The sequence below is a fragment of the Bufo gargarizans genome, chromosome 2 (genome assembly GCF_014858855.1).
Source record: "Bufo gargarizans isolate SCDJY-AF-19 chromosome 2, ASM1485885v1, whole genome shotgun sequence".
In the NCBI taxonomy this organism is placed as follows: domain Eukaryota; kingdom Metazoa; phylum Chordata; class Amphibia; order Anura; family Bufonidae; genus Bufo; species Bufo gargarizans.
In genome coordinates, this window is record NC_058081.1 from 668,522,268 (window position 1) to 668,547,798 (window position 25,531).

A 25,531-nucleotide genomic window follows, 5' to 3' on the forward strand; every position below is an offset into this window, starting at 1 on the left:
TAGAGGCACACGGTAGGGTGCAGAAGGAAAGGAACATCATTGTTTTTGGAAGGCAGATTTCACTGGGATAAATCTAAGCTGCCATGTCACATTTGAAGACCACCTAATGTAACCCTGGAGTAGAAACTTCAAAAGTGTCACCCCATTTGGAAAATACACACCTCAAGGTATTCAAAACTTATTTTACAAACTTTGGTAACCCTTTAGGCGTTCCACAAGAATTAAAGGAAAATGGCAGATTTTCCATTTTAATCAATTTCCTCCAGTAACAAAGCAATGTATCCCATTTTGGAAAACATTTTGGAAACTATGGGGTAAGGTGGCAGTTTTGTTGGTACTATTTTAGGGTACATATGATTTTTGGTTGCTCTATATTACACTTTTGTGAGGGAAGGTAACAAAAAATTGCTGTTTTGGCACAGTATTTATTTATTGTTTTTTACAATGTTGCGGACTAGTCAATACTAAAAAAGATTTTTTTAGTGTCTCCATATTCTGAAAGATATTTTTTTTTTTTAGTTTTTTTTAGGGCAACTGTAGCGGCTATTTTTTTTCAGTATGAGATGACGGTTTGGTTTGATTTGTACTATTTTGGGGTGCATATGAATTTTTGATCACTTGGTATTACACTTTTTGTGATGTAAGGTGACAAAAAATGGCTTTTTATTTCTTTATTTTTTTGCGGTGTTCACCTAAGGGTCTAGCTCATTTGATGTTTTTATAGAGCAGGTTATTACAGATGCAGCAATACCTAATATGTATACTTTTTTCTTTAAGTTTTACACAATAACATATTCTTTTTTTTTATCATGTTTTAGTGTCTCCATATTCTGAGAACCAATTTTTTTTTTTTTTGCGATTGTCTTAGTTAGGGTATCATTTTTGCTGGATGAGATGACTGTCTGATTGACACTATTTTTGGGTGCATATGACATTTGATATTACACTATTTATTTTATGGTGTTCACCTGAGGGGTTAGGTCATGTGATATTTTTATAGAGCCAGTCCATACGGATGCAGCTATACCTAATATGTCTAATTTTCTTTTTTTCCCTATTTTTTACAACTTTTTTAACTTTACTTTGGGAAAAGGACACTTATTTTTTACTTGAAACTTTTTTTTTTTGTAAAACCTTTTTTTTTTTTTACTTTTTTTTTCACTTAACTTTTTATCCCACTCTGGGACTTTTTACTTTTGGGGGTCTGATCCCCTTTACAATGCATCACAATACTTCTATATTGTGATGCATTGGCTATAAGTGTTATTATACACTGTAATACACCTCAGCCTGCTTGCCTGTGAGATCCAGGAGGATGGATCTCAAAGGCTGTCACGGAAGGCAGCCACGCACCCAGCATGATCCCGCATGCGCCGCAGTTAGTGCTGACCGCGGCAGTGTGAGGGTCGGTGTCTTCACCATCGGTGTCTTCACCAATGTTGATGCATACAGAAGTGGTCTGGCTATCAGTGATTGTCAGACCCCTGCCGCTGATAGGGTGGGTGCAGATCCTGCACCTGCCTGATCAGCCCGCTGCACATGTACCGCGCTGGTCCTTAAGTCACGTTCACCAGAGCCGTACATGTACAGTGCGGGTCCTTAAGGGGTTAATGAGACCCTAAGCCTATGGGTCTGCCAGTCCACATAAGCATGAGATTTGGTAATAGGTTTATGGCACTTCCCCACTTGGTTTTCTTTGGGCCATATTTGCAGCCTGTTTAAAAAAAATATATATGAATTCAATTTTTGGCTTTTATTTTTTCAGACTTTTTTCCTACAGAGAAATCTATGGGAAAAATACCACACCCAGATCATGCTCCTATTAAAGGGAACCTGTCACCTGGATTTTGGGTATAGAGCTGAGGACATGGGCTGCTAGATCGCCGCTAGCACATCTGCAATACAGCCAGACCCATAGCTCTCTGAGCGTTTATTGTGTCCAAAAAATGATTTTAGAGATATGTAAATTAAGCCTAGATGAGTCCTGTCTCCTGCATGCTTGAGAGATGAGTCCAGCGTTCTCTGATTCTGAGCCCAGCCACACCCACTGTGAAAGAGCCCATCATTGCGACGCATCCTCCGAATCTCCTCCTTGCTCCACGACGTCACAAAGGTAAAGTGCCGTAATCTCGCGATGCGCGAGCTAGCGCATGAGGCTGATGCCAGCACATGCGCTAGCTTCTGCATTGCAAGATTACTGCTCTAGCCTGCTTTGAAGTTGGGAGCAAGGAGGAGATTCGGAGGATGCGGGCCGGTGCTGGGCTCCTTCACAGTGGGCGTGGCTGGGCTCCCGAAATGTTTGTAGCCTCATTTACACACACACACACACATATATATATATATATATATATATATATATATATATGTACAGTCCTGATCAAAAGTTTAAGACCACTTGAAAAATGGCAAAAAATCATATTTAGCATGGCTGGATCCTAACAAGGTTCCAAGTAGAGCTTCAACATGCAACAAGAAGAAATGGGAGTGAGACAAAACATGTTTTCAGCTTTCAATTCAATGAAAACAACAAACTGAAACAGGCAGTTTTTCAGCTGATCAAAAGTTTAGGACCACACCTCCCAAAAAAAAACTAAGCCCCCCAAAACAGAAATCTAACTTCCAAAACTGAACTCAGTAATGAGTAGCTCCGCTGTTATTGTTTGTAACTTCCCCAAAAATTTTCGGCATGCTTGATGCAAGCGTTTCCATGAGGTGAGTGGGAACATTTCTCCAAGTGGTGAAGACGGCCACACGAAGGCCATCTACTGTCTGGAACATCTTTTGTAAACTTCAATGCCATCCATTCCCAAAGGTTCTCAATTGGATTTAGATCAGGGGAACACACAGGATGGGCCAAAAGAGTGATGTTATTCTCCTGGAAGAAGTCCCTTGTCCTGCAGGCATTGTGTACTGTAGCGTTGTCCTGTTGAAAAACCCAGTCGTTACCACACAGAAAAGGGCCCTCAGTCATGAGGAATGCTCTCTGCAACATCTGGACATAGCCAGCGGCCGTTTGACGCCCCTGCACTTCCTTGAGCTCCATTGTTCCAGTGAAGGAAAAAGCACCCCAGACTATTATGGTGCCCCCTCCACTGTGGCACGTAGAAAACATCTCAGGTGGGATCTGCTTGTCATGCCAGTAACATTGGAAACCATCAGGACCATCAGGGTAAAAAAAATTCTCATCAGAAAATAAAAATTTCTTCCACCTTTGAATGTCCCATGTTTGGTGCTCTCTTGCAAAGTCCAAACGGGTAGTTCTGTGGCGTTCAAGGAGACAAGGTCTTTGAAGACGTTTTTAGTTTTTGAAGCCCTTCAGTCTCAGATGCCATCTGATGGTTATGGGGTTGCAGTCAGCACCAGTAAGGGCCTTCATTTGGGTCGAGGATCATCCAATGTCTTGACGGACAGCAAATTGGATCCTCCGGCTCAGTGCTGATGAATTTTTTTTGGGTCTTTCACTTGACTTTTTTGTTCCATAACCCTCACGATCATTTAAGAAATTCCAAATTACTGTCTTACTGCGTCCCACCTCAGCAGCGATGGCGCGCTGTGAGCGACCCTGCTTATGCAGTTCAACAACCCGACCATGTTCGAAAGGGAGAGTTTTTTGCCTTTGCCATCACAACATGTCACTACCTGACAGAAAATGACAATGAATCCACATCTTTGCACAGATTTGGCCTTTTAAAGGCATGTGGTCTTAAAATTTGGATTACCTGAAAAACAGCCTGTTTCAGTTTAATCGTTATTTTCAATTAATTGAATGCTCAAAAAATGTTTTGTTTTACTCTCATTTCTTCTTGTTTCATGTTGAAGCTCTACTTGGAACCTTATTAAGATCCAACATGTCCTCAGCTCAATACCTAAAATCCAGGTGAAAGGTTCCCTTTTAAAAAAAAAATCCAAAATGCTGTGTTTGTAAGCCATTTTATGATTTCTTATTGTCCTTTAGCATCTGTTCACATAAGTGATTTTGCCATCAGAAATTTGTTGCGAATATACCTCGCAGGGGATATGTAGCATCTGTCTCCTATTGTTTTTAAAAGAAAGCTGCACTGCCATTCACACTGTTGGTGGTTTAAAGTCACGAGAAATGTTCTTATTTGGAGTAGACATATGATCAGAGCAGTTGTCACTTACCTTCCCCCACTCCTCTTGGCAAGATATTCAAAATCCACTACTTCCTGTACTTGGATATCAATGACTTATCATCAAGGTTAAGGATATCAATGTTGGATCCGTGTGGGTTTGACATTTGGTACCCCCTAAAACAGCTGTTTTTGAAACTATATATTTGGCAGAAGCCTCTACCACCTGTGTAGTTTCTGGTGCCGGTGTACTGCAGTTCAACTCCCATTCACTTGGCACAGCCACCACACAGTGTATGGAACCTTTTTCTTCAGGTTCCTGTCCACAGTATAGTTTCCGGCACCAGCAGCTACGAGATGATCATGGAGGTGCTAGACATTGGACCTCCACTGATCTGATATTGATGACCTATTCTGGGGATAGGCCATCAGTATATAATTAAATTAATAACATTTTTACTCCAACCTGACTTTAAAAATAAAAAATGTAAGAAATAAAATAACTTTATTACTTAGATTGAGCATGTTTTTGGCTTCATTAATGTTAATATCCATTGTGATTACATTTCCATTTTAAATATTAACAACCAGTTGGCTTCTTAAAGTCTCTGTTTAATGTGTCATACAATCGATAATATATAGAGGTGCACATTAAATCAGTCTGTTATGGTTGTGGCAGTGTATTACCAGTCTAATGCTTTAAGTATTTAAAGGGGTTGTCTAAGAGTTCTAAAAAAAAGGAGCAGCAAATGTCCTAAAATAATAATGGCAAAAATTAAACAGTGCTCACCTCTTTAATACCCTGCCCATCCAGTTGAGATGCACTAGTGGCCTCCACCAGTTTGGATTTGACCTTAGTGGCCAAAAGCACAACCTGGACATATGCACAACCAAAAACTCAAGTAGTATCAAATAAACTATTACAACAATCCACAGGCCACAATGCATACAGTAATAATAATGACAGGTGCCAAAAATGAATCACAGGATTGTACAGTTTCTTTGTTTATATTTATGTACTTTTTGCTTTTTCCGCTAATGCACTTGAATACCTACTTAATACCTAATTTGGCTTATTAGTGGTTCTCACTGACTTTATTTTTTAATTTGCCCTTAATGACATTACTGTTGGCAATGTCAATAAGTAGAGGCTGGTTTACAGTGTCACACTCCATTATGACAAATCCCTTTTTTCAGCCTATATACAGAGGTTCCACTGGTTTCCACTGGGGATTGAAGAGGTGAGTACAGTTTTTTTTTTCTTTTTAGGACAATTTTTCTTTCTTTTTTAGAACTCCTGACGACTCCTTTTAGTTAAGGTCTAACAAATCTGTCCCATGAAACTTCATATAAAGCAATTTTTACAGAGGTTTTCCAAAATATGTCACAAGACTGTGTCCAGTGGTAGCCAGCAGAGGTCACATGCCTCTACATCACCACTGTAGTCTTATATACCAAGAGTGGGAAGAGATGGGAGAACATCACTGGAGAAAAAGGCAAATATAGCATTAGGTTTTATTTTATGCAATTGACTTGCATGGGGGATTTTATTTTATTTTTTTACTCAGACAACCCCTCTAAAAAGTTTGTATGAACTGAGAAAATTTGTCAGACTTTTTTCCAGAAACGGGACCCCTGGGCTGTTTCTGATATTGCAGCTACATCTCACTCACTGTTTCAATAACAGACGCAGCTCATGGACAGAAGAGGTACTGTTTCCGTTTCTTTGATACAATCCTTTTGGCATACTGCTATCTGAATTATAGTCATTTGTAAAGATTAGATGGCATATAGAGAACAGAAATAGAATTCCCCTTTGGCTGCTACCTTTGGTGCTGTCAATAGAATAGACATACAGATGTAGCAATTGTTATCGTGACATTAGACATGTTAAAGGGAGTCTGTCACCTCCATATGGCCATATACAGTGCTTACATGGCTCTGTAGCACACCTATACAGGATTGTAACAGTACCTTTGTCTTTGTCTTTAGACTTGCACCAGCAGGAAAAACAGAGTTTAATTCATATGCAAATAAGCACTCGCAAGTGCCCAGGGAGGAGTTCAGTGTGTAGGAGCCCAGGCTGCTCTGCCTTCTTTTCACTTTACTCCTCCCCAGTCTCTGCCTTTGCTCGCCCTCCAAGTCTCTTGCCTCATCGATAGGTCCGGACTTGAGGGCGGGCAAAGGCAGAGGCTGGGGAGGAGTAAAGTGAAAAGAAGGCAGAGCAGCCTGGGCTCCTACACACTGAACTCCTCCCTGGGCACTTGCGAGTGCTTATTTGCATATGAATTAAACTCTGTTTTTCCTGCTGGTGCAAGTCTAAAGACAAAGACAAAGGTACTGTTACAATCCTGTATAGGTGTGCTACAGAGCCATGTAAGCACTGTATATGGCCATATGGAGGTGACAGACTCCCTTTAAATGCACAGTAATAGCAAACCATAAATGGAATCTGTCACCATATACCTCGAAGCAAAACATTAGTCCTGTGTAGATGTGTGCTTGTAAGTTGAAAGAAATGCACTTGGTCTCATGTTGATATGTGATCCCAATTTTGAGGAATATACCTTTTGTGGTTTATGCAAATTAGCCCCAGGTGCAAACAGGGATATGCCGTTGCACCTCATTTCACCTGAAGCCCCAGTTTCTTTATGTGCTTGCCTCCCCCTTGCTTTGACTGACAGGGCCAAGCACTGTAGAAGTATTCCCACCTAGCGGCTGTGCTGTACAGGGCGCATCTACCTCGGGATCTCCAGTCCTGTACTTTGCAGTCACAAGATTTCAGTGCCAGGCATTAGTTAAGTCTACATTGCCTTGCCCTGTCAGTAAAAGCAAGAAGGGGGGCACAGCCAGCACATAAAGTGATTTGCACCCAGGGTCTCATTTCTATAAGCATATTACTCCGAACTGGAGTCACATATCAACATGGGACCGAGTGCATTTATTTTCCACTGACAAGCACACATCTAGATAACAATGCAAAAGAAGCACAGAGCGCAACCTTAAAGCTATACACCAAGAACAAACAGTTAAGACAAGGTCAACGTACAGTATTGCTCACTTGCTGTCACAACAACCAGAGAGCATGTATGGCCATTAGCATTAGCATGAGGATTGCTAGCTGCCCCAGTCATCTACATCAGGACGGTGAAGCTTGTGGTCCAGAATTGGAGAAGATACAGGGTACAAGATGACTTTAGTCCATTTTTTCCTCTAAAATATTCCATACATAAATGAATATAAAATGACAACACTCATAGTGATAAAAAAAAAAAAAAGAAAAGCAATAGATAAGTCCAAATAGCGTGTTTCGGGAAGCAGCCCCTTTCATCATATCACGGATAGATCAGTGGAAGGGTCTGCATCCGGAAATGCATTATTCAGACTTATTTTTTTTTAACTTTTTATTTTTATATCACTGTTGTCATTTTATATGCATTAATGTATGGAATATTTAATAGCAAACACTGGGGGAAGGCAAATTCGTCTTTTCTTGTACCAAGCGTGCGTTTGCACAGTCTATAGGTTTTATATCCAGGTGTTTGGTGACAGAATTTTTCTAACTTAACTTTTTCAATGGCAGTTGAGTAAAGTGTACACATAATGTTTGCTACATCTGTGTATTTAATGTGTTAAGAGTGATCTTAACACTTGCTACATCAGTATTATTATGGTATCTCTGTGTAGTTCTCATAATCAGAAGTAGCCTTCTCCAATGTAGTCAATCTACACTGACTAATTGCTGGCACTATACACAATATGCCAAAGGAGAGAACAGCTGTGGGGAACTTTGGGGGAGATTTATCAAAACTAGTGTAAAGGAAAACTGGCTTAGTTTCCCATAGGAGCTCTGAAAAATAACAGGTGGAATCTGATTGGTTGCAACTTGCTATGTTTAACTAATGTTAAAGGGGTTCTGCACTTTCAATTAACTGATGATCTATCCTCTGGATAGATCATCAGCTTCTGATCGGCGGGGGTCCGACACCCGGGACCCCCGCCGATCAGCTGTTTGAGAAGGCAGCGGCGCTTCCAGCAGCGCCGCGGCCTTCTCACTGTTTACCACCGGGCCGCCCGCCCACTGACGTCACGACTTGTATCAACTAGAGTGGGCGCGGCTAAGCTCCATTCAAGTGAACAGAGCTTAGCCGCGCCCACTCTAGTTGATACAAGTCGTGACGTCAGTGGGCGGGCGGCCCCGGCGGTAAACAGTGAGAAGGCCGCGGCGCTGCTGGAGCGCCGCTGCCTTCTCAAACAGCTGATCGGCAGGGGTCCCGGGTGTCGGACCCCAGCCGATCAGAAGCTGATGATCTATCCAGAGCATAGATCATCAGTTAATTGAAAGTGCAGAACCCCTTTAAGTTCACACTTCAATTATTTGATCACTTATTTTGATCAGTTATTGTCAAAACCAGGTGTGGGTAAAAAACATAGAACAGGTGCAAATCTTTCCATTACACCTTAACTCTGTGTAGGCTTCACTAGTGGTTCTGGCTCACAATAACTGATGGAAATAACTGAAGTGTGAAGTTGGCCTTAGCTACCATAGTTTTCTTTTACACTAGTTTTGCTAAATCTCCTCCTTCGTTTTCTGCCTGTCTGTATTACCCACACCATTACTGCATGAAAAAGGAGCAAAAGTAGCATAACAGAGAACGGTTACATATGCAACAACCCACTGTACAAATTTAACTTTTGCTTTAACTTTTTACCCCAAATGAATGCACCATGCTTGATGTGTTTCTTCTAGAAAACTCATTACATTTACAAGGCAATAGAAAAGAAATTGCCAAATTATCTGGATGAAGTGATGCAGTTTCACGATGCATTATGTAAGTTGTCAGCGGGCGCACATAAAGACGTTTTAACCAGTTTGACTGGCAACAAGCACAATGCCACAAGCCAAAGTCATAATGTTATTTGCACTGATATATACTCACAATGTTTTGCTATAATTTGTATTCCTATGTGAATTTGCATGAATGTTGTTGTACAGCATACTGGACCTCCAGTAGCAGAGGATCTGACCAAGGAACAAATGCAATTATTAAATGTATAGTTCATTGTTTTCTTTCAATTAGGTCATGGTGTGATGTAATGATATACTTTAAATGTGACACGCACCATGCAAGACAGATTTTATATTTATATTCTTAATTTTTTGGCTTGGGCTTCTTTCAAATCATTCTTTATTTACAGTTTTGCTTTCACATTGCTATACTGGCATTGCTCTCCATGATGCATTGATCATCATGTGACCCAGAAAACTGTAGGTAGGCACCTCCAGAGGTAGTCCAGAAACCTCCTCTTCCGTGGATAGTCCTTATGTGTTAAGGAAAAAGTCCCAGTTCCCTGATTCCAAGTATTGTTTGAGCAAATGGTAGTTTTTTTTTTTCTATTGCAAAGATCAGATTTAACAAAATGATAGTGTCTTTGGTGAGACTGAATTGACATCTGCATGTCCCAATGGTTTGATGCTATTATCATTCATGGCTGAATCCTTTGCTTATTCTTTATCTTGACTGCAGTTAAGAAGGCAATGTCTAGCACATTTAAGGCTCCTCTCTCCACTTTCCAGAGGTGTCTTGGAAATATAGATATCCATACCGTAATCCATCGTTCATGATCTGAAAACTCAGTACTGGTCTACAGAAGTAGAACTATTTCCAGGTTGCTATTCACCAAACATAGATAATTTGCAGCAAGTAAGTGGGGAACCAATTTCTATCAATGAAGGAATCCATGTTTCCTTAGAGTTTCCACCCCTGTAATTGTTGCCCGTGGTAAACTATCTGACGTATCTTCTAGCAGTGAAGTATTTTTATGAAGGCTTTTCTGAATTCGATATTAAATGTGGTATAAATAATAGGGTTGACCGCACTGTTAACATATCCAAGCCAAGTGAATGCGCTGTACAATGCCGGTGGGATTTTACAGTCGCAATGCATATTTAGGATGTGGGTTATGAAGAAAGGAAACCAACAGACAATGAAGACTCCTGAGGAAATACAACATATTATATTATTTGGGTTACATTAAAAGGTACAAGGTAATAATTTATGCTAACCATACAACTGCTACTATACAAAGGGGTAGTAGTAAAGGGGTTGTCTCACTTCAACAAATGGCATTTACTATGCAAAGTTAACACAAGGCCCTTACTAATGTATTGTAATTACTTACTAATATTATACTTTAGTTTAAAACCATGCATGACTTCAGGTGTGGCTAACTCTAAAACAAAAACAAAAAAATCTAATACTACATTGGAATCAATAGGCATTGCATATTGTGGAATTCTATTTGATCTGAAAACAAGGCTGTAGAGCTGGCTGAGTCTTATATTTGGAAAATAATATTTTGATGGTTAGATTAGTAAAAAAAACATAGAGAAGAGATCAGCAACTTTCGGAACTCCAGCTTCAGGTGAAACTACAACATGCACACTTTCTTGACTGTTCTTGTAACTCCCAATAAAAAGAAAGTTGGATTCAGAGCTGTAGTTTCAGAACAGCTGGACTGCCAAAGGTTGCTGATCCCTGTCCTAGAGTCTGTATATAAATCCACATATGAATGATAGCTGGATTACATTTAGAAAGCAGGGTGGAGGAAAGAGTGCAAGGGAGGGCTAGCTCTAATCTGACACAGCCCAAGAAGTTTGCAAGGTTGGCAGATGAGGGGGGATGTCAGCTAAGGGAGATCATTGTTGCAGCAAGATACTTCATCTGCCAGTCAGAGGAATGTCAGCTCCGGTAAGCAGGGGACCAGGAGAGCATGGCAGGCCAGACAGGTGCTGGTAGTGGGAGACTTAATTATTAGGAGTACAGACAGGGTGATCTGTCACAAAAACCAGGATTCTCGAATGGTGTATTATCTTCCTGGTGCTCAATCTCCACATATGGAGGATTGGGTTGATGGATTACTGGGAGGTGCTGGCATTCATGGCCCACATTGGAACCAATGACAGTTAGAGGTAGGTGGAAGATCCTGATTTAGGATCTCAAACGTAGTATTTTCTGAAATACTACCTGTACCACAAGCCGCACATTAGGGAGATTAACAAATGGCTGGTTTAGAAAGGAGGGATTTGGGCCCCTTGAAAACTGGGCTGACTTCTCTGTCAGCTACAGGCACTATAATAGGGATGGGCTGCACCTTAATGGGGAAAATACAGCTGCTTTGGGGAGAAGATGGTTAGAAGGTTGGATGAGTGTTTAAACTAGGGACTGGGGAGGAGGGTAATTACATCATAGAAGGGGTAAATAAAGATAGATAACTGGGGAGCAATAGAAGGACCTCTGTCGTGGGTAAACTGTTTGAAGGTTTTCTAGGATATGCTATCCTTGAGTATCTGAAGGAAAATAAGCAAATAACGCTGTGTCACCATGGCTTCATGAGGGATTGCTCATCTCAAACTAATTCAATCAGTTTATATGAGGAATTAATTATCTAGAGTTGACCAGGGTGAGTCATATATCTTGACTTCTCCAAAGCATTTGATACTATGTCACATAAAAGGCTAGTATATAATATGAGAATGTTTGGACTGGGTGGGAATGTCTGTATGTGGGTAAGTAACTGGCTCAGTGGTAGAAAACAGAGGGGGTCACTGTCACCACTAGGGGTACCTTAGGTGTCCGTATTGGGCCCTATTCTCCAATATATTTACCAGTGATCTTGTAGAAGGCTTGCACAGTAAAATATCAATTTTTGCAGATGACACTAAACTGTGCAAAGTAAGCATGAAAGAGGACAGTACACGGCTACAGATGGATCTGTATAGATTAGAGGCTTGGGCAGAGAAGTGGCAGATGAGGTTTAACACTGATAAATGTAAGGTTATGCAAATGGAAAGGAAAAATACATGTCACCAGTGCATACTAAATGGTAAACAATGGGTAACACTGACATAGAAAAGGACTTACTAATTTAGTGGACAGCAAACTTAACTGGAAAAAAAACGTGTCAGAAAGCTGCTGCCAAGGCCAATAAGATATTGGGTTGCATCAAAAGGAGCATAGATGCCCGCAATGAGAATATAGTCCTACCACTTTACAAATCGCTAGTCAGACCACACAAATCGCTAGTCAGCCTGTGAACAAGGCAGACATAGTAGAGCTGGAGAGGGTCCAGAGGAGGGCAACTAAAGTAATAACTGGAATGGGTGGACCACAGGAACCACAAAGATTGCCAAAATTATCATTATTCAGTTTAGAAAAAAGATGACTGAGGGGCAATCTAATAACTATGTATAAAAGAGGAAATCTGGGATTTTCCACAGCTCCTTTGAAACATGAAAGGTGGAATCTGATTGGTTGCTATGGGTAACTAAGCCAGTTCTACTTTACATCAGTTTGGTAAATCTTTCCCTATGTTACTATGAATAAGAGAAGTACTCAAGTATAATAGGAAATAGGGTCATCTCTGTCTTCTATACAGTATGTAATACTCACCAAGTACAATGGCTAACATCTGTGTTGCTTTCTTCTCTTTTTGCTGTGAAAGTTTCCTTTTGCTCAGAGTTTTAAGAGAGGTCCTTGTTTTGCCATTGGGCATTGACTGAGTTTCAAAAGCCTTTGCAGGCTTGGCACTGTCTTTTGGATGGCCATTCTTCTCAGCCTTACATGGACTATCTGCTGGAGAAGGGACAGAAGTGTTGAACTGGTTTGATGCTGCTGGCACAGCCAGCTGTTGGTGGTTTGGGGAGGCTGACTTGTGCTTTGTCTTTTCTGGGGGTGATGTGCTTGACATCATCTCCATTTCCATTTCTTCTTGATGGTTCTCTGCCTCCTGCATAGTAATAAAATATAGAACACCATATAAAATTAAATATATAATTCATCTCCAAGGTGTAGCATGTTTTGAAAAGTGATATTGGGATTAGTTATACCGTAGTTTACTCAATGACTAATCCTAGTTCCGATAGTAGACCTAGTCCAACAAATGTTGATTTGAATGTTTAAGCTAGAATAAAGTTGACAACGCAATGTTGTCCAATTCTATACTGACTGCATGTTTGAGCGATAAGGTATGATATTTTTTTTCATAAGAGGAGGATTAATGGCTGCCATACCCCTTTAGTGTTGTCTTTCAGAAGATAATAGGATAGGACAGATTGAAATGAAACCTATTTGATATCCCTGATGGAGACACTGGACAGTGGTATAGATGTGTCCTTCTTTACCTTTCTTCTTGGCTAAGCATACTCTTATCTGAGTGGTGCAAGATAGCCAGCTTAAAAATATGGCTTTGTGATATTCTGTTGGGAGATGTTAATCTATATCTGTCTATGAGCTTCCAACCAATGCTTTTAACTGGGATTGCAGCTTGTTGAGGGTTTTCATAGCATGATGTGATAATGTATTGAATTTGTGTCAGCTAGAAACTGGAGTCTTTAACCAAATTCACAGAAAGAATAGGGTGGACTCATCTCTGTTCAGTTACCACATACAGTACATAAGATTTTCTGCAGATTCCAATAAAATCCATTTGATATGATGACAAAAATATAAAGTGTATGGCCACTTTGCTATTGTTTCATCACACTATGTATCTATGTATGTATCCCCTATTTATTGCGTCTGTATCACCACTTTGCGGTGCACTATCCTTGTGCTGATATCTGATTATTTGGGTGCTTTTATCTGGTATGGTAACTTGCAGGTGACTTGTTATCTGCACACATTTGACCTCTGGGCCAGTACTGATGCCAAGGTTCCTTCAGCTTTTCTCCTGCACAGCCAAACACTTATCCACTTACCGATGTTACATGGTTAGCACTCCTGTTTTCTGAGATTTCTGAGTTTGGTTATCTAATCTAAGCAAACACCTTTAATTGCTTTTCAATGCTTTTGTCTCAAGATAATGAAATAAGTTAAGAAATTTGACTTAATAGTGGGAGTGCTAACCATGGTACATCTGTACTGTGCAATTAACACTTTCATGACAATGAAACAATTATAGTACACTTTCTGTAAATCCAATAAACTTCATTTCACTTCTCAACTATCACTGTGTGTGTCTCCTATATAATATATTTAACTGACATTTTTTATCGTAACAACCAGCGATTTATACAGGAAAATCATGACGATTAACAAGGTTGCCCAAACTTTCGCATCCCACTGTAACTCTCTCTATACTGTGTGTACTGTACAGAACCCTAAAAAAACTCCAGTCCTCAACATAGACTGTGATTTACACCTTTGCACCTCTCTCTGGCTTTCACATGCAAGGACTTGCTTTATGTGCATTAGTTAATTGGTTCATGTTCTTTCATTTCAATTTTGTATTCTTTTTTATGCTTTATTACTTAGTTTTCCATTGAGATATGGTCTCATCATGTTAAAACAGTTGTCCTGGAATGAGTTCCTATTGTAACTTGAAAGAATGCTGTACTAAAATTATATTCTAAAATCGTATTCTGCAAATCATATCCAACAAATAGCCTAGGGGAATATGAATAAAAACCAGGCTAGCGGCATGTGGAGAATAAACAATTTTTATTAATTTCCAGTACGCCTAGACCTGTGGTGTCTTGAGACTGAGTCTCACAACATGCTATTCGTTGAATGATGATATGTCTCTGACGAAATGTTCTCTTTCTCATAATGCAACACAAACAGTGTATTTGAAACACATTTTATAGAAAATAGTGTTCACTTTATTATACTAAACAAATATGTCTGTAGAACGATCTTATAGTTTTGTGAATAAACCTAGTGATCTTATCAACTGTCTGCTGTAGACTGGATGCCGTCTTTCTTCTAATCAAATGTTTTCCAAAATGTTCCCATCATACACAACCACCCCCTCTAATGAATAGAAACCCCAAAAGGAGCAGTTTTCATTGTAGGCTTGGAGAGTGCATGAGTCTTGCCAGGGTTGTTTAGAATACAAGTTAACATTCTTTTCTTCCAAGGACTGTGATTGTTTTTCCATGAACTGTGCTCCTTAGATATGCGTACTGAGTAATGGCCTTTATATGACCTGTCAAGAAGTGTGGGAAGGGTACGTGACATGAGAATTGAGCGTGTTTCTAGTTCAGAAAAGTCATTGTCACTTCTCAAGAGCATTGAGCCGCTGGACTGACAAGAGAAAATGTGTTTTATTTGCAACCAACATGTACTGCAATACTGAATTATGTATGAAAATGTTCTGGAAGGGCATGGTCCGAATTGGAGCGCATAGTACATGTGCCCCATGGATTGGGTTGAGTTTCAAATGCACCATTTTTTTCTGCCTCACTCCTTTGACATTAATTGACAAGCAATTGCTTTAATTATATTCCTTTATTTAAATAAATATTTTCTTTTTAGAAAAAAAAAGCCAAACGTTTTTTTATTTATTGTGAAACAAAACTCGGCATATTAGGTCTCAGAAGGGGTTAAACATTCCATAAAGTACATTCTAGAGATTTTTTAGACAAATGGGCACATATTGTATTAAAGCCAGTTTATAATAATAATGTTTTGGTCTTCCTGGACCTTAATTTGTGCCCCCTCACTGCAGTCTTGCTCACATTATGTCCCCTCACAGTAGTTATGCCCACCTTTGTGGCCCTTCACAGTAGCTATACCCTCTATTCCACGTGGTCCCTTCACAGTAGTTATGCCCTCCATGTGGCCCCCTTCACAGTAATTATGCCCACCTTTGTGCCCATTGACAGTAGTTATGCCCACCTTTGTGCCCCTTTACTAGTAGTGAGCCAATTGAAGCCAAATGAATTCACTTTGATTCAAATTTCATGAAAAATTTGATTTGTTGTGAAGCTGAATTTCCACTTGCTTTGTGGTAACAAATCAATTTTTCCTGAAAGGGTGTAAAAAAAAAAACATACTCATCCATTTGCTCGCGGAGAGGCCGTCGCAGCCATGTTGATTGAAGATACCGCACAAAATCTTGTGCTGGGTGATAGTATCATGATATGCATTAAAAAATGTTGGGACCTTTAGCATTTTTACACCACCCATATTTCTAGCTGGTATTAGGTTCAAATGTGCATTAAATTTCATCACTTGACAAATTTGGTGCAAAGTACGCCAATGTGACTTCAAATATAAGGCTACTTTCACACCAGCATTTTTGCTGGATACAACCATCTGCATCTGTTATGAACGGATCCGGTTGCGGTTATCTTTAAAATAGCCATCACGGATCCGTCATGAACACCATTGAAAGTCAATGGGGGATGGATCTGTTTTCTATTGTGTCAGAGAAAATGGATCCGTCCCCATTGACTTACATTTTGAGTCATGATGGATCTTTCTGGCTCCACACCGCATCGTGGACAGAAAAATGGTGCTTGCAGCGTTATTCTGTCCGTGAAGGGGACGCAAGGAAATGGAACGGAATGCATTCTGGTGCACTCCGTTTCGTTCAGTTCAGTTTTTTCCCCATTGACAATAAATGGGGACAAAACGGAAGTGTTTTTCCCCACTATTAAGATCCTATGACGGATCTCAATAGCAGAAAGGGAAAGCGCAGATGTGAAAGTAGCCTTACCATCATGATAAATTCATGTGCTCAGTACCAATAAAACTATACACTAGGTTCCAGGAGAAGTATAAAGTGGGCTCAGCATGCATGTGAGTACTTGCATCCCTGGATCCGATGAAAGCTGTAATGGCACCGGACGGGGTTAAAAGCAGAGTGTGCTTGGCATGCATGCTGTACCCGCGCTCCCTGGACTTTATGTGGCTGTCATGGCCCATAAAAGGTAGGAACTAGTGTTAGGGACCACTCATGAAGGCAACCTTGACGCGGTGAGTGGCTTATTACGCTTTGGCCAAAATGTACACCAATGCCTTATTCAACATCCAGCATAAAGGCAAGGCAGAGTGCTGGTTGCAGTGTGCGATTGCATTTTGTGTTTTTACATTTATATCTCTATTTCGCCATAGCAATCTGCACCTGCTAGGGGTTGTGCGGGCTGAAATTTTCCAGTTTTTTCTCTTTGTAGTACGTATTGGAGGCGTGGCGATCTCCAAGCAGTCAAGCACACCTGTCCAGTTAATCTACCCCCTGGAGGCTGGTTTTAAAGTCAGTATAAAACTGAGTCTGCTTATACAGCACCTACCAGTAACCATTAGGTTCCAGGAGAAGTATAAAGTGGGCTCAGCATGCATGTGAGTACTTGCATCCCTGGATCCGATGAAAGCTGTAATGGCACCGGACGGGGTTAAAAGCAGAGTGTGCTTGGCAGTGCATGCTGTACCCGCGCTCCCTGGACTTTATGTGGCTGTCATGGCCCATAAAAGGTAGGAACTAGTGTTAGGGACCACTCATGAAGGCAACCTTGACGCGGTGAGTGGCTTATTACGCTTTGGCCAAAATGTACACCAATGCCTTATTCAACATCCAGCATAAAGGCAAGGCAGAGTGCTGGTTGCAGTGTGCGATTGCATTTTGTGTTTTTACATTTATATCTCTATTTCGCCATAGCAATCTACACCTGCTAGGGGTTGTGCGGGCTGAAATTTTCCATATTTTTCTCTTTGTAGTACGTATTGGAGGCGTGGCGATCTCCAAGCAGTCAAGCACACCTGTCCAGTTAATCTACCCCCTGGAGGCTGGTTTTAAAGTCAGTATAAAACTGAGTCTGCTTATACAGCACCTACCAGTAACCATTAGGTTCCAGGAGAAGTATAAAGTGGGCTCAGCATGCATGTGAGTACTTGCATCCCTGGATCCGATGAAAGCTGTAATGGCACCGGACGGGGTTAAAAGCAGAGTGTGCTTGGCATGCATGCTGTACCCGCGCTCCCTGGACTTTATGTGGCTGTCATGGCCCATAAAAGGTAGGAACTAGTGTTAGGTACCACTCATGAAGGCAACCTTGACGCGGTGAGTGGCTTATTACGCTTTGGCCAAAATGTACACCAATGCCTTATTCAACATCCAGCATAAAGGCAAGGCAGAGTGCTGGTTGCAGTGTGCGATTGCATTTTGTGTTTTTACATTTATATCTCTATTTCGCCATAGCAATCTGCACCTGCTAGGGGTTGTGCGGGCTGAAATTTTCCATATACACTGAATTCACCTGTTAATATAGGCTTTACATTTTTTTAGAATGTGTGTAGAGAATAAGCTTGAATGAGCCCCATATGAAATTACAATAAGGAGTCATTTATCAAAGACCAGTATTTTACAAGTATATTTGCTATCACCTGCAAGGCTGGCGGATGCTCTTAATTTATGATGAGGCCTCATCATAAATTTGATGCTGTGTGCTAGTAATTTCAGATGCACAGACTAGGGATGAGCAACTCAAAGTCCGCAAAGTAGAGTTCAATTTGAATATCAGGATAAATTTGATTTGATGCAAAGCCGAATTTCCTCGTACTTATCCTAAAATAGGGTAAAAAAAACAAAATAAATATGTTTACCTGCTCCATTTAATTGTGATAGGATGCCCGCTGCCATCTTGCTTGAAGATCTCAGCCTAAATCCTGCACACAGTGAAGTATGACGTCACCACACCAACCAGCATGATGACGTCATCTCAGGCCGCACAAGATTTTGTGGCAGACCTTCAAGCAAGATGGCAGTTGACCCATCGCGAGTAAATGGATCAAGTTTTCGTTTTTTTAGGAAGAAGGAGCATGGACGCGTCTGACATGTGACGCTGAGCTCCGCCCCATCCCTGTAGTCGCTGCCTGATCTGAAGCTGGCGTCCCATATAGGGCACTAGGAGAGTCGCCGTTTGCTATACTCGGCACGAGGGTCCTGGCTATGTCTGAAGGACGTGGGTCTTCAGTGTGTACTGATGGTGAACCTCTCCTACCTAACAGCAAATACACGGCTGCTTGAAGCTTGGAAATCCACTTCAGGAGGTGGTGAGGAGCGGAGTCGATCTACATAGAGAGCGAGAGCCCGGTGAGAGCGGGCTATTGGCGTGTGTTTGATCCGCTCTGGAGGTGTGTGGATTGTCTGGGAGGAAAAAGAGGAGAAAGACAGGTGCTCAGGTGGTGAGGAGGCTGGAGCTGATGGAGGTATCTGTGGGGTGTGAGCCTGGGGTGCTACCTCTTTGACTTGCACTACAGAATAATTATTGCAGTTATCTGCCTAATATTGCTCAACAACCCCTAACCATATGGTCAGACTGTCTAATATTGGGGACACCTCCATCCCCTGCTTTTAACTAAACTAACCGTTTGTTTTAGTTTTTTCTAACAAGTGACTGGCGATACTTAATTAACCTACTAACACTAACCTTATACCGAACTTTGCTTGGTGAGCTCATATCTGATTGGTATACATCTGAGGAGCTGTTATTAAAGTCTTGATACTTCACTGATCAAGTTTATCTCCCATAATGCCGCAAAAAAAGAGAACAGCACGGGTCTAATAGACGCTCAGCCAGAGGTTCCAATTTAGAAACAAGACAGAAAAATGCAACAAAAACTGCTAAATAATTAATTTATTGAAAAAACGGATGAAATTTAAGTAGATGTAAAGGCCGCAATGTTAATTCTTTAACGCAAGATAACAGATAAGTAAAAATACTAATTAAACCTGTCCACTCAATTACTGAGCGACTTCACCCAATGAATCTAATATTGCAACATTCAAAACGAGGGGGGAGCTGTTTGATATCCAGCGCCGTGAATGCGCACTAACTGACATCTCCTTCTCTTTATAGGTACCTGGACTGTCTGTTAGAGAGAATAGCCAATCGTCATCCCTGGAGGGCACCTGCAAATTACCCCAGACATCATTCACTGATGACTTCTCCAATCAAAATCTGTTGCCAGGTAAGAAATAACAATTTTATTACTCACCACATTAACATAAAATATACAATGAACAGAACCATGCCATCATTTGTTCCCTTCATTGTATCCACAATGACGGGCCCATACATTGCTTGAAGATCTCAAGCAATAGTCAGATGAGTAAAGACCTCTAGTGAAGCCTTCTAATTCAACGTGTCTGTATGAAAATTCCTTAAAGAAGGTAAAACATTTTCCATCTGCCGACTGACCTTTTTTCAGATTTTATCCAGGAAACGGAGATCACTGTGAGACCAGTTGAATTTAGGAACCATTTCCGAGAAGGTAAGGACAGAATTATGTAATAATAAATGAATATCCCTAAAATAATTTTTGTATTTATTGATCAATTCTAGAGAATTGGTATATAATTTTCACCAGAATGCAGAATGATGATATCCAGTAAAGTTAAATGAAAGGATAGGGAATTAAACAAAGACAAAACATCTCTCAACTTTAAATCTGAATGTGCAGACCAATGAATTAATATTTTCAATCGTAGACCAAGTTCATATAACATTTTTCTTTCAGAAGCTCAATTTAATGCTCCCTTAACAAAGTGATTTCCAACAATCCAAATCTTGCGATAACCTGTAAAATAAATAAATCTACTCTATCAACAATTCAGATCTAATATAGATTTTGTATCTATTAGATTTCCATCTAGCCAAATTTTTTATTAAGGCCCGTAGACAAACCATGTTGAGCAGCCAAGGTGGCTGCTCCTATTCAAAATAAATGGGCTGAAATATTACAATACTCATAACCTAATATGCAGATACCTTTCTTTAAAATAGCATTAAATAGAAATTTCGTAAGAGGAGAATGGTCCAGGTTTAAAAATAAAGCACTATTCAGCTCGGGCCTATTATTCAGCCAATTTAGCATAGCCAAGATAGGGCATAATCGGGAGTTAACGAGGGGGTGTAATGTTATCCAATGACCATTTTGTAGTTTATCTGTTTTTGACTTTCGTATGTAAATTTTTAAAACTTTATTATTGCATATTAAGTCTGAAATACTCATTGGTGATGTGCTATGTCTATTTATAGCCGTGAATTCACTGATCCTAAGAGCGGCAAAGAATGCTACAAGAAACACAGATTGGAAAAGCAGTGTTTGCAGATCTAAAGAACATATGGAGGGTAAAATGTTGAATAATTGAAATAAAATTTTCTTAGATATTGGTCTGGTTCTTTCTTTCTTGACTGTACTTTTGTTCAGGCCTTTTCAGGCCTGGTTCAAAATGAAAGTATTTTTAACCGAAGACCTAAAAGTTAGAAAAAGAAAGAAATGCCAATACAAGTTTTGTTTATGGAATGGAAAGTGTATTTATTCATCAGTAAATAATAAAAAAAAATTCAATTAAAGGTAAGGAATCATTAGCAAACTTATCTAAGTTTCAAGCAGCTGCATAAGTGTACCATGTATTTGGGGATAGAGATTTCCATAATAAGTCCCACAGAACTCCTAAATTAACCCTCAAAGATGAGTCTGGCAAGGAGAGTTGAAGGTTGCTGCTTCTGGAAGTAGTTATTTAAAAAGTGTGAAATTCTGGCGAGATAAAGCATCTGCTATTAAATTAGATTTTCCGGGAACAAATTTAGCTTTTATCTAAATGTTATTGATAAGACAAAATAGAACCAGCTCACGAAGTAAAATATTAAAAGGGATAGATTTTCGCGAAAACTACTCCCATGTTGTCAGATAACAAAATTCTTTTGTTAGCAAAATCTGACCTCCAAATATGCAATGCAACCAAGCAAGGCATCTGGGTTAAGTTTTGGACAGGGGATTGGCCAGCACGTAACACAGGGCAAGAAGAGGCAGTGGTGTAACCTGCAGAAACAGATTGTGGACCTAGGCGTTCGGGCCACCTATTACGGTGCTTTGATGCCATGTGGCGTATCATGCTGGTGGTGGTGAGGTTGCTAGTGTTCACGCCCCTGCTAATTTTTGTATGGCACGTGTTGCAAATTACAATTCTTTTGTCGTCTGCACTTTCCTCAAAAAGCACCATACTGCGGAACACCTACCCCTTGGCAAGGGAGATTTCTGCAAGTGGGTGCTCCATGCAACAGTTGTGGGCCTGTTTGGTGTGGCCTGCCTTCTCCCTTTTGCCACCCCACTGCCTTTTCCAGCCTGTTGCAGTGCTGAAGATCCCTCGGCTTTCCACCTTCCCAGGTTGGTTCAGTAACTTCATTGTCCACCACCTCCTCTTCCACTTCCTCACTCTGCTCATCCTCCTGACTTGTTGATCTAACCACAACCTCAGTGATTGACAACTGTGTCTCATCCTCTTCCTCAACCTCTTGAGACAGTAATTGCTGTTGAGTTATTGTCAACTGTGTCTCATCATCATCCACCTCATCAAACAGTAATTGCCATTTCCCACCGTCATCTTCTTGTGACTGTGGATGCTCAAGAGTTTGGGAATCAGGGCACAAGATCTGTCACACTTCAAGTGTGCTCGGCGAGAGGGCCAAATCAAGGAATGGCGAGGAAAAGATGTCCTCGGAATATCAGAGTGTGGGATCACTTGTTTGGCCAGACTCTCCATGGTGGGAGGAAGGAGTATCAAGACTGGAGTTGGTGGAAGACAGGGTGGTGCTTATCCAGGGTGGTACTGGATTACAAATGATTATTATATTTTAACAATGCCTACAGGATAGATAAGATTATACAACAGTGAGCAGGGCCGGTGCAATAGAATACAGGGACTGCACCAGTCCCCACTGTCATTTCTAATCCAGATGCCGGCCCCCAGCCCCTGAATTGAGGGTCATTCACACTGCAGGGACACTGTTATGGGGGAGATCTGTGAATGGCACATAGCATAAGATGCTATTAATGTGTCATCCACAGATCCCCCCCATCACAGTACCATCCAGAGATCCCCTATAACAGTGCCATCCAGAGAACCCCCATAAAAGTGCCATTCAGAGATCCCCCATAACAGTGCCATCCAGAGATCCCCCCACCATAACAGTGCCATCCACAGATCCCCCCATAACAGTGCCATACACAGATCCCCCCCATAACAGTGTCATCCATAGATCCCCCCCCATAAGTGTTTGGATCACTTTGTTTCTTACACCGTTCACACAATGTTTATGTACAGGATTCGTAGGATTCGAGATTCGAAAGATTTGATATATTTGAGAACCTTTTCGGATTCGAAAAAAAATAGATTTGTCCCACCTCTAGATTCCAGGTATAAGGTTAATGAAAAGCTTAGAATTTTTTAAAGGTGGATAGGTCATCAGATTCTGATCGGTTGGGGTCTGACACTCAGGAATCACACCAATCAGCTCCTGTGATCACTGCGGCCTTCTCACAGCTTACCAAGCACAGCACCCTATATTGTATAGTGGCAGTGTATGGAATCACACTCAGCCCTCCTCACTTGAAGGGGGGCTGAGTGCTTCTAGGTCACATAACACACAAATGTTTCATCACTGGTCTAGAAAAAACAGAGAGAAGGCAGAGGCACTTACAAAAGTGCCGGTGCCTTCTCACACAGCTAATCAATGGGGTTCCCAGGTGTTGAATCCCCACCGATCAGATACTGATGACCTAGCCTGTTTTTCTGGGTATTTTTGCTGTATTGTTTACTACTGCTGTTTCTGTATACTGGAGATTATTATGGTAATAAGTGTGTTTTTATAATTGAATAAATACTGCATGTATAAAATGATATTGTTTTGCATTGTATTAAGTCACTGCAACTATAATGAACTAATTAGTGATTTTCAGTCAGAAAGCTACAATATAAATATATTTAGGCAATAATAAATTATTGTCAGGATTTATGTGTAGAAACGGCGAAGCTAAACCTAAATTATTAGGGCTCATGCACACGACCGTATGCCTCCGAGACATACGGTCCATGAGCGGGCCATATGTCCTGGAGCGGCATACATCGTGCGCATGGGAGCGCACAGCATCATAGTTTACTATAATGCTGTGCACATCAGGCTGCCCGCGGGACTATGATATTATGAGTGCAGGAGAATAGCCCCGCAGACGGCCCGATGCGCACAACATTATAATAACCTATGATGCTGTGTGCTCCCGTGCGCACAATGTACAGTGGGAGGCGAAAGTTTGGGCAACCTTGTTAATCGTCATGATTTTCCTGTATAAATCGTTGGTTGTTACGATAAAAAATGTCAGTTAAATATATCATATAGGAGACACACACGGGGATATGTGAGAAGTGAAATGAAGTTTATTGGATTTACAGAAAGTGTGCTATAATCGTTTAAACAAAATTAGGCAGGTGCATAAATTTGGGCACTGTTGTCAGTTTATTGATTCCAAAACCTTTAGAACTAATTATTGGAACTCAAATTGGCTTGGTAAGCTCAGTGACTCCTGACCTACATACACAGGTGAATCCAATTATGAGAAAGAGTATTTAAGGGGGTCAATTGTAAGTTTCCCTCCTCTTTTAATTTTCTCTGAAGAGTAGCAACATGGGGGTCTCAAAACAACTCTCAAATGACCTGAAGACAAAGATTGTTCACCATCATGGTTTAGGGGAAGGATACAGAAAGCTGTCTCAGAGATTTCAGCTGTCTGTTTCCACAGTTAGGAACATATTTAGGAAATGGAAGACCACAGGCTCAGTTTATGTTAAGTCTCGAAGTGGCAGACCAAGAAAAATCTCGGATAGACAGAAGCGACGAATAGTGAAAACAGTCAGAGTGAACCCACAGACCAGCACCAAAGACCTACAACATCATCTTGCTGCAGATGGAGTCACTGTGCATCGTTCAACCATTTGGCACACTTTACACAAGGATATGCTGTATGCGAGAGCGATGCAGAGGAAGCCTTTTCTCCACCCACAGCACAAAAAGTGCCGCTTGAGGTGGACTAAAGCACATTTGGACAAGCCAGCTTAATTTTGGAATAAGGTGCTGTGGACTGATGAAACTAAAATTTAGTTATTTGGCCATAACCAGGGGCGTTATGCATGGAGAAAAAAGAACACAGCATTCCAAGAAAAACGCCTGCTACCTACAGTAAAATATGGTGGTGGTTCCATCATGCTGTGGGGCTGTGTGGCCAGTGCAGGGACTGGGAATCTTGTCAAAGTTGAGGGACGCATGGATTCCACTCATTATCAGCAGATTCTGGAGACTAATGTCCAGGAATCAGTGACAAAGCTGAAGCTGCGCCAGGGCTGGATCTTTCAACACGACAACGACCCTAAACACTGCTCAAAATCCACTAAGGCATTTATGCAGAGGAACAAGTACAACGTTGTGGAATGGCCACCTCAGTCCCCAGACCTGAGTATAATGGAAAATCTGTGGTGTGACTTAAAGCGAGCTGTCCATGCATGGAAGCCATCAAACCTGAATGAACTAAAGATGTTTTGTAAAGAGGAATTGTCCAAGATACCTTCAACCAGAATCCAGACTCTCATTGGAACCTACAGGAAGCATTTAGAGGCTGTAATTTCTGAAAAAGGAGGATCTACTAAATATTGATTTAATTTCTTTTTTTGTGGTGCCCAAATTTATGCACCTGCCTAATTTTGATTAAACAATTATAGCACACTTTCTGTAAATCCAATAAACTTCATTTCACTTCTCAAATATCACTGTGTGTGTCTCCTATATGATATATTTAACTGACATTTTTTATCGTAACAAC

At 40.8% G+C, this 25,531-nt stretch overlaps 1 protein-coding gene across 2 annotated transcripts in view; it reads right to left on the bottom strand.

Moving 5' to 3' along the window:
• Positions 1-9,895: 9,895 nt before the first annotated feature.
• DRD2 (dopamine receptor D2) overlaps positions 9,896-25,531 on the bottom strand; it is a 253,047-nt gene continuing 237,411 nt past the window's right edge. For both annotated transcript variants that reach the window (XM_044278450.1, XM_044278448.1), the window contains exons 7-8: positions 12,545-12,881; positions 9,896-10,089 (exon numbers count right to left, since the gene is read on the bottom strand). In XM_044278450.1, the coding sequence (XP_044134385.1) occupies positions 9,896-10,089; positions 12,545-12,881 (531 nt within the window). The remainder of the gene's footprint in view (positions 10,090-12,544; positions 12,882-25,531) is intronic.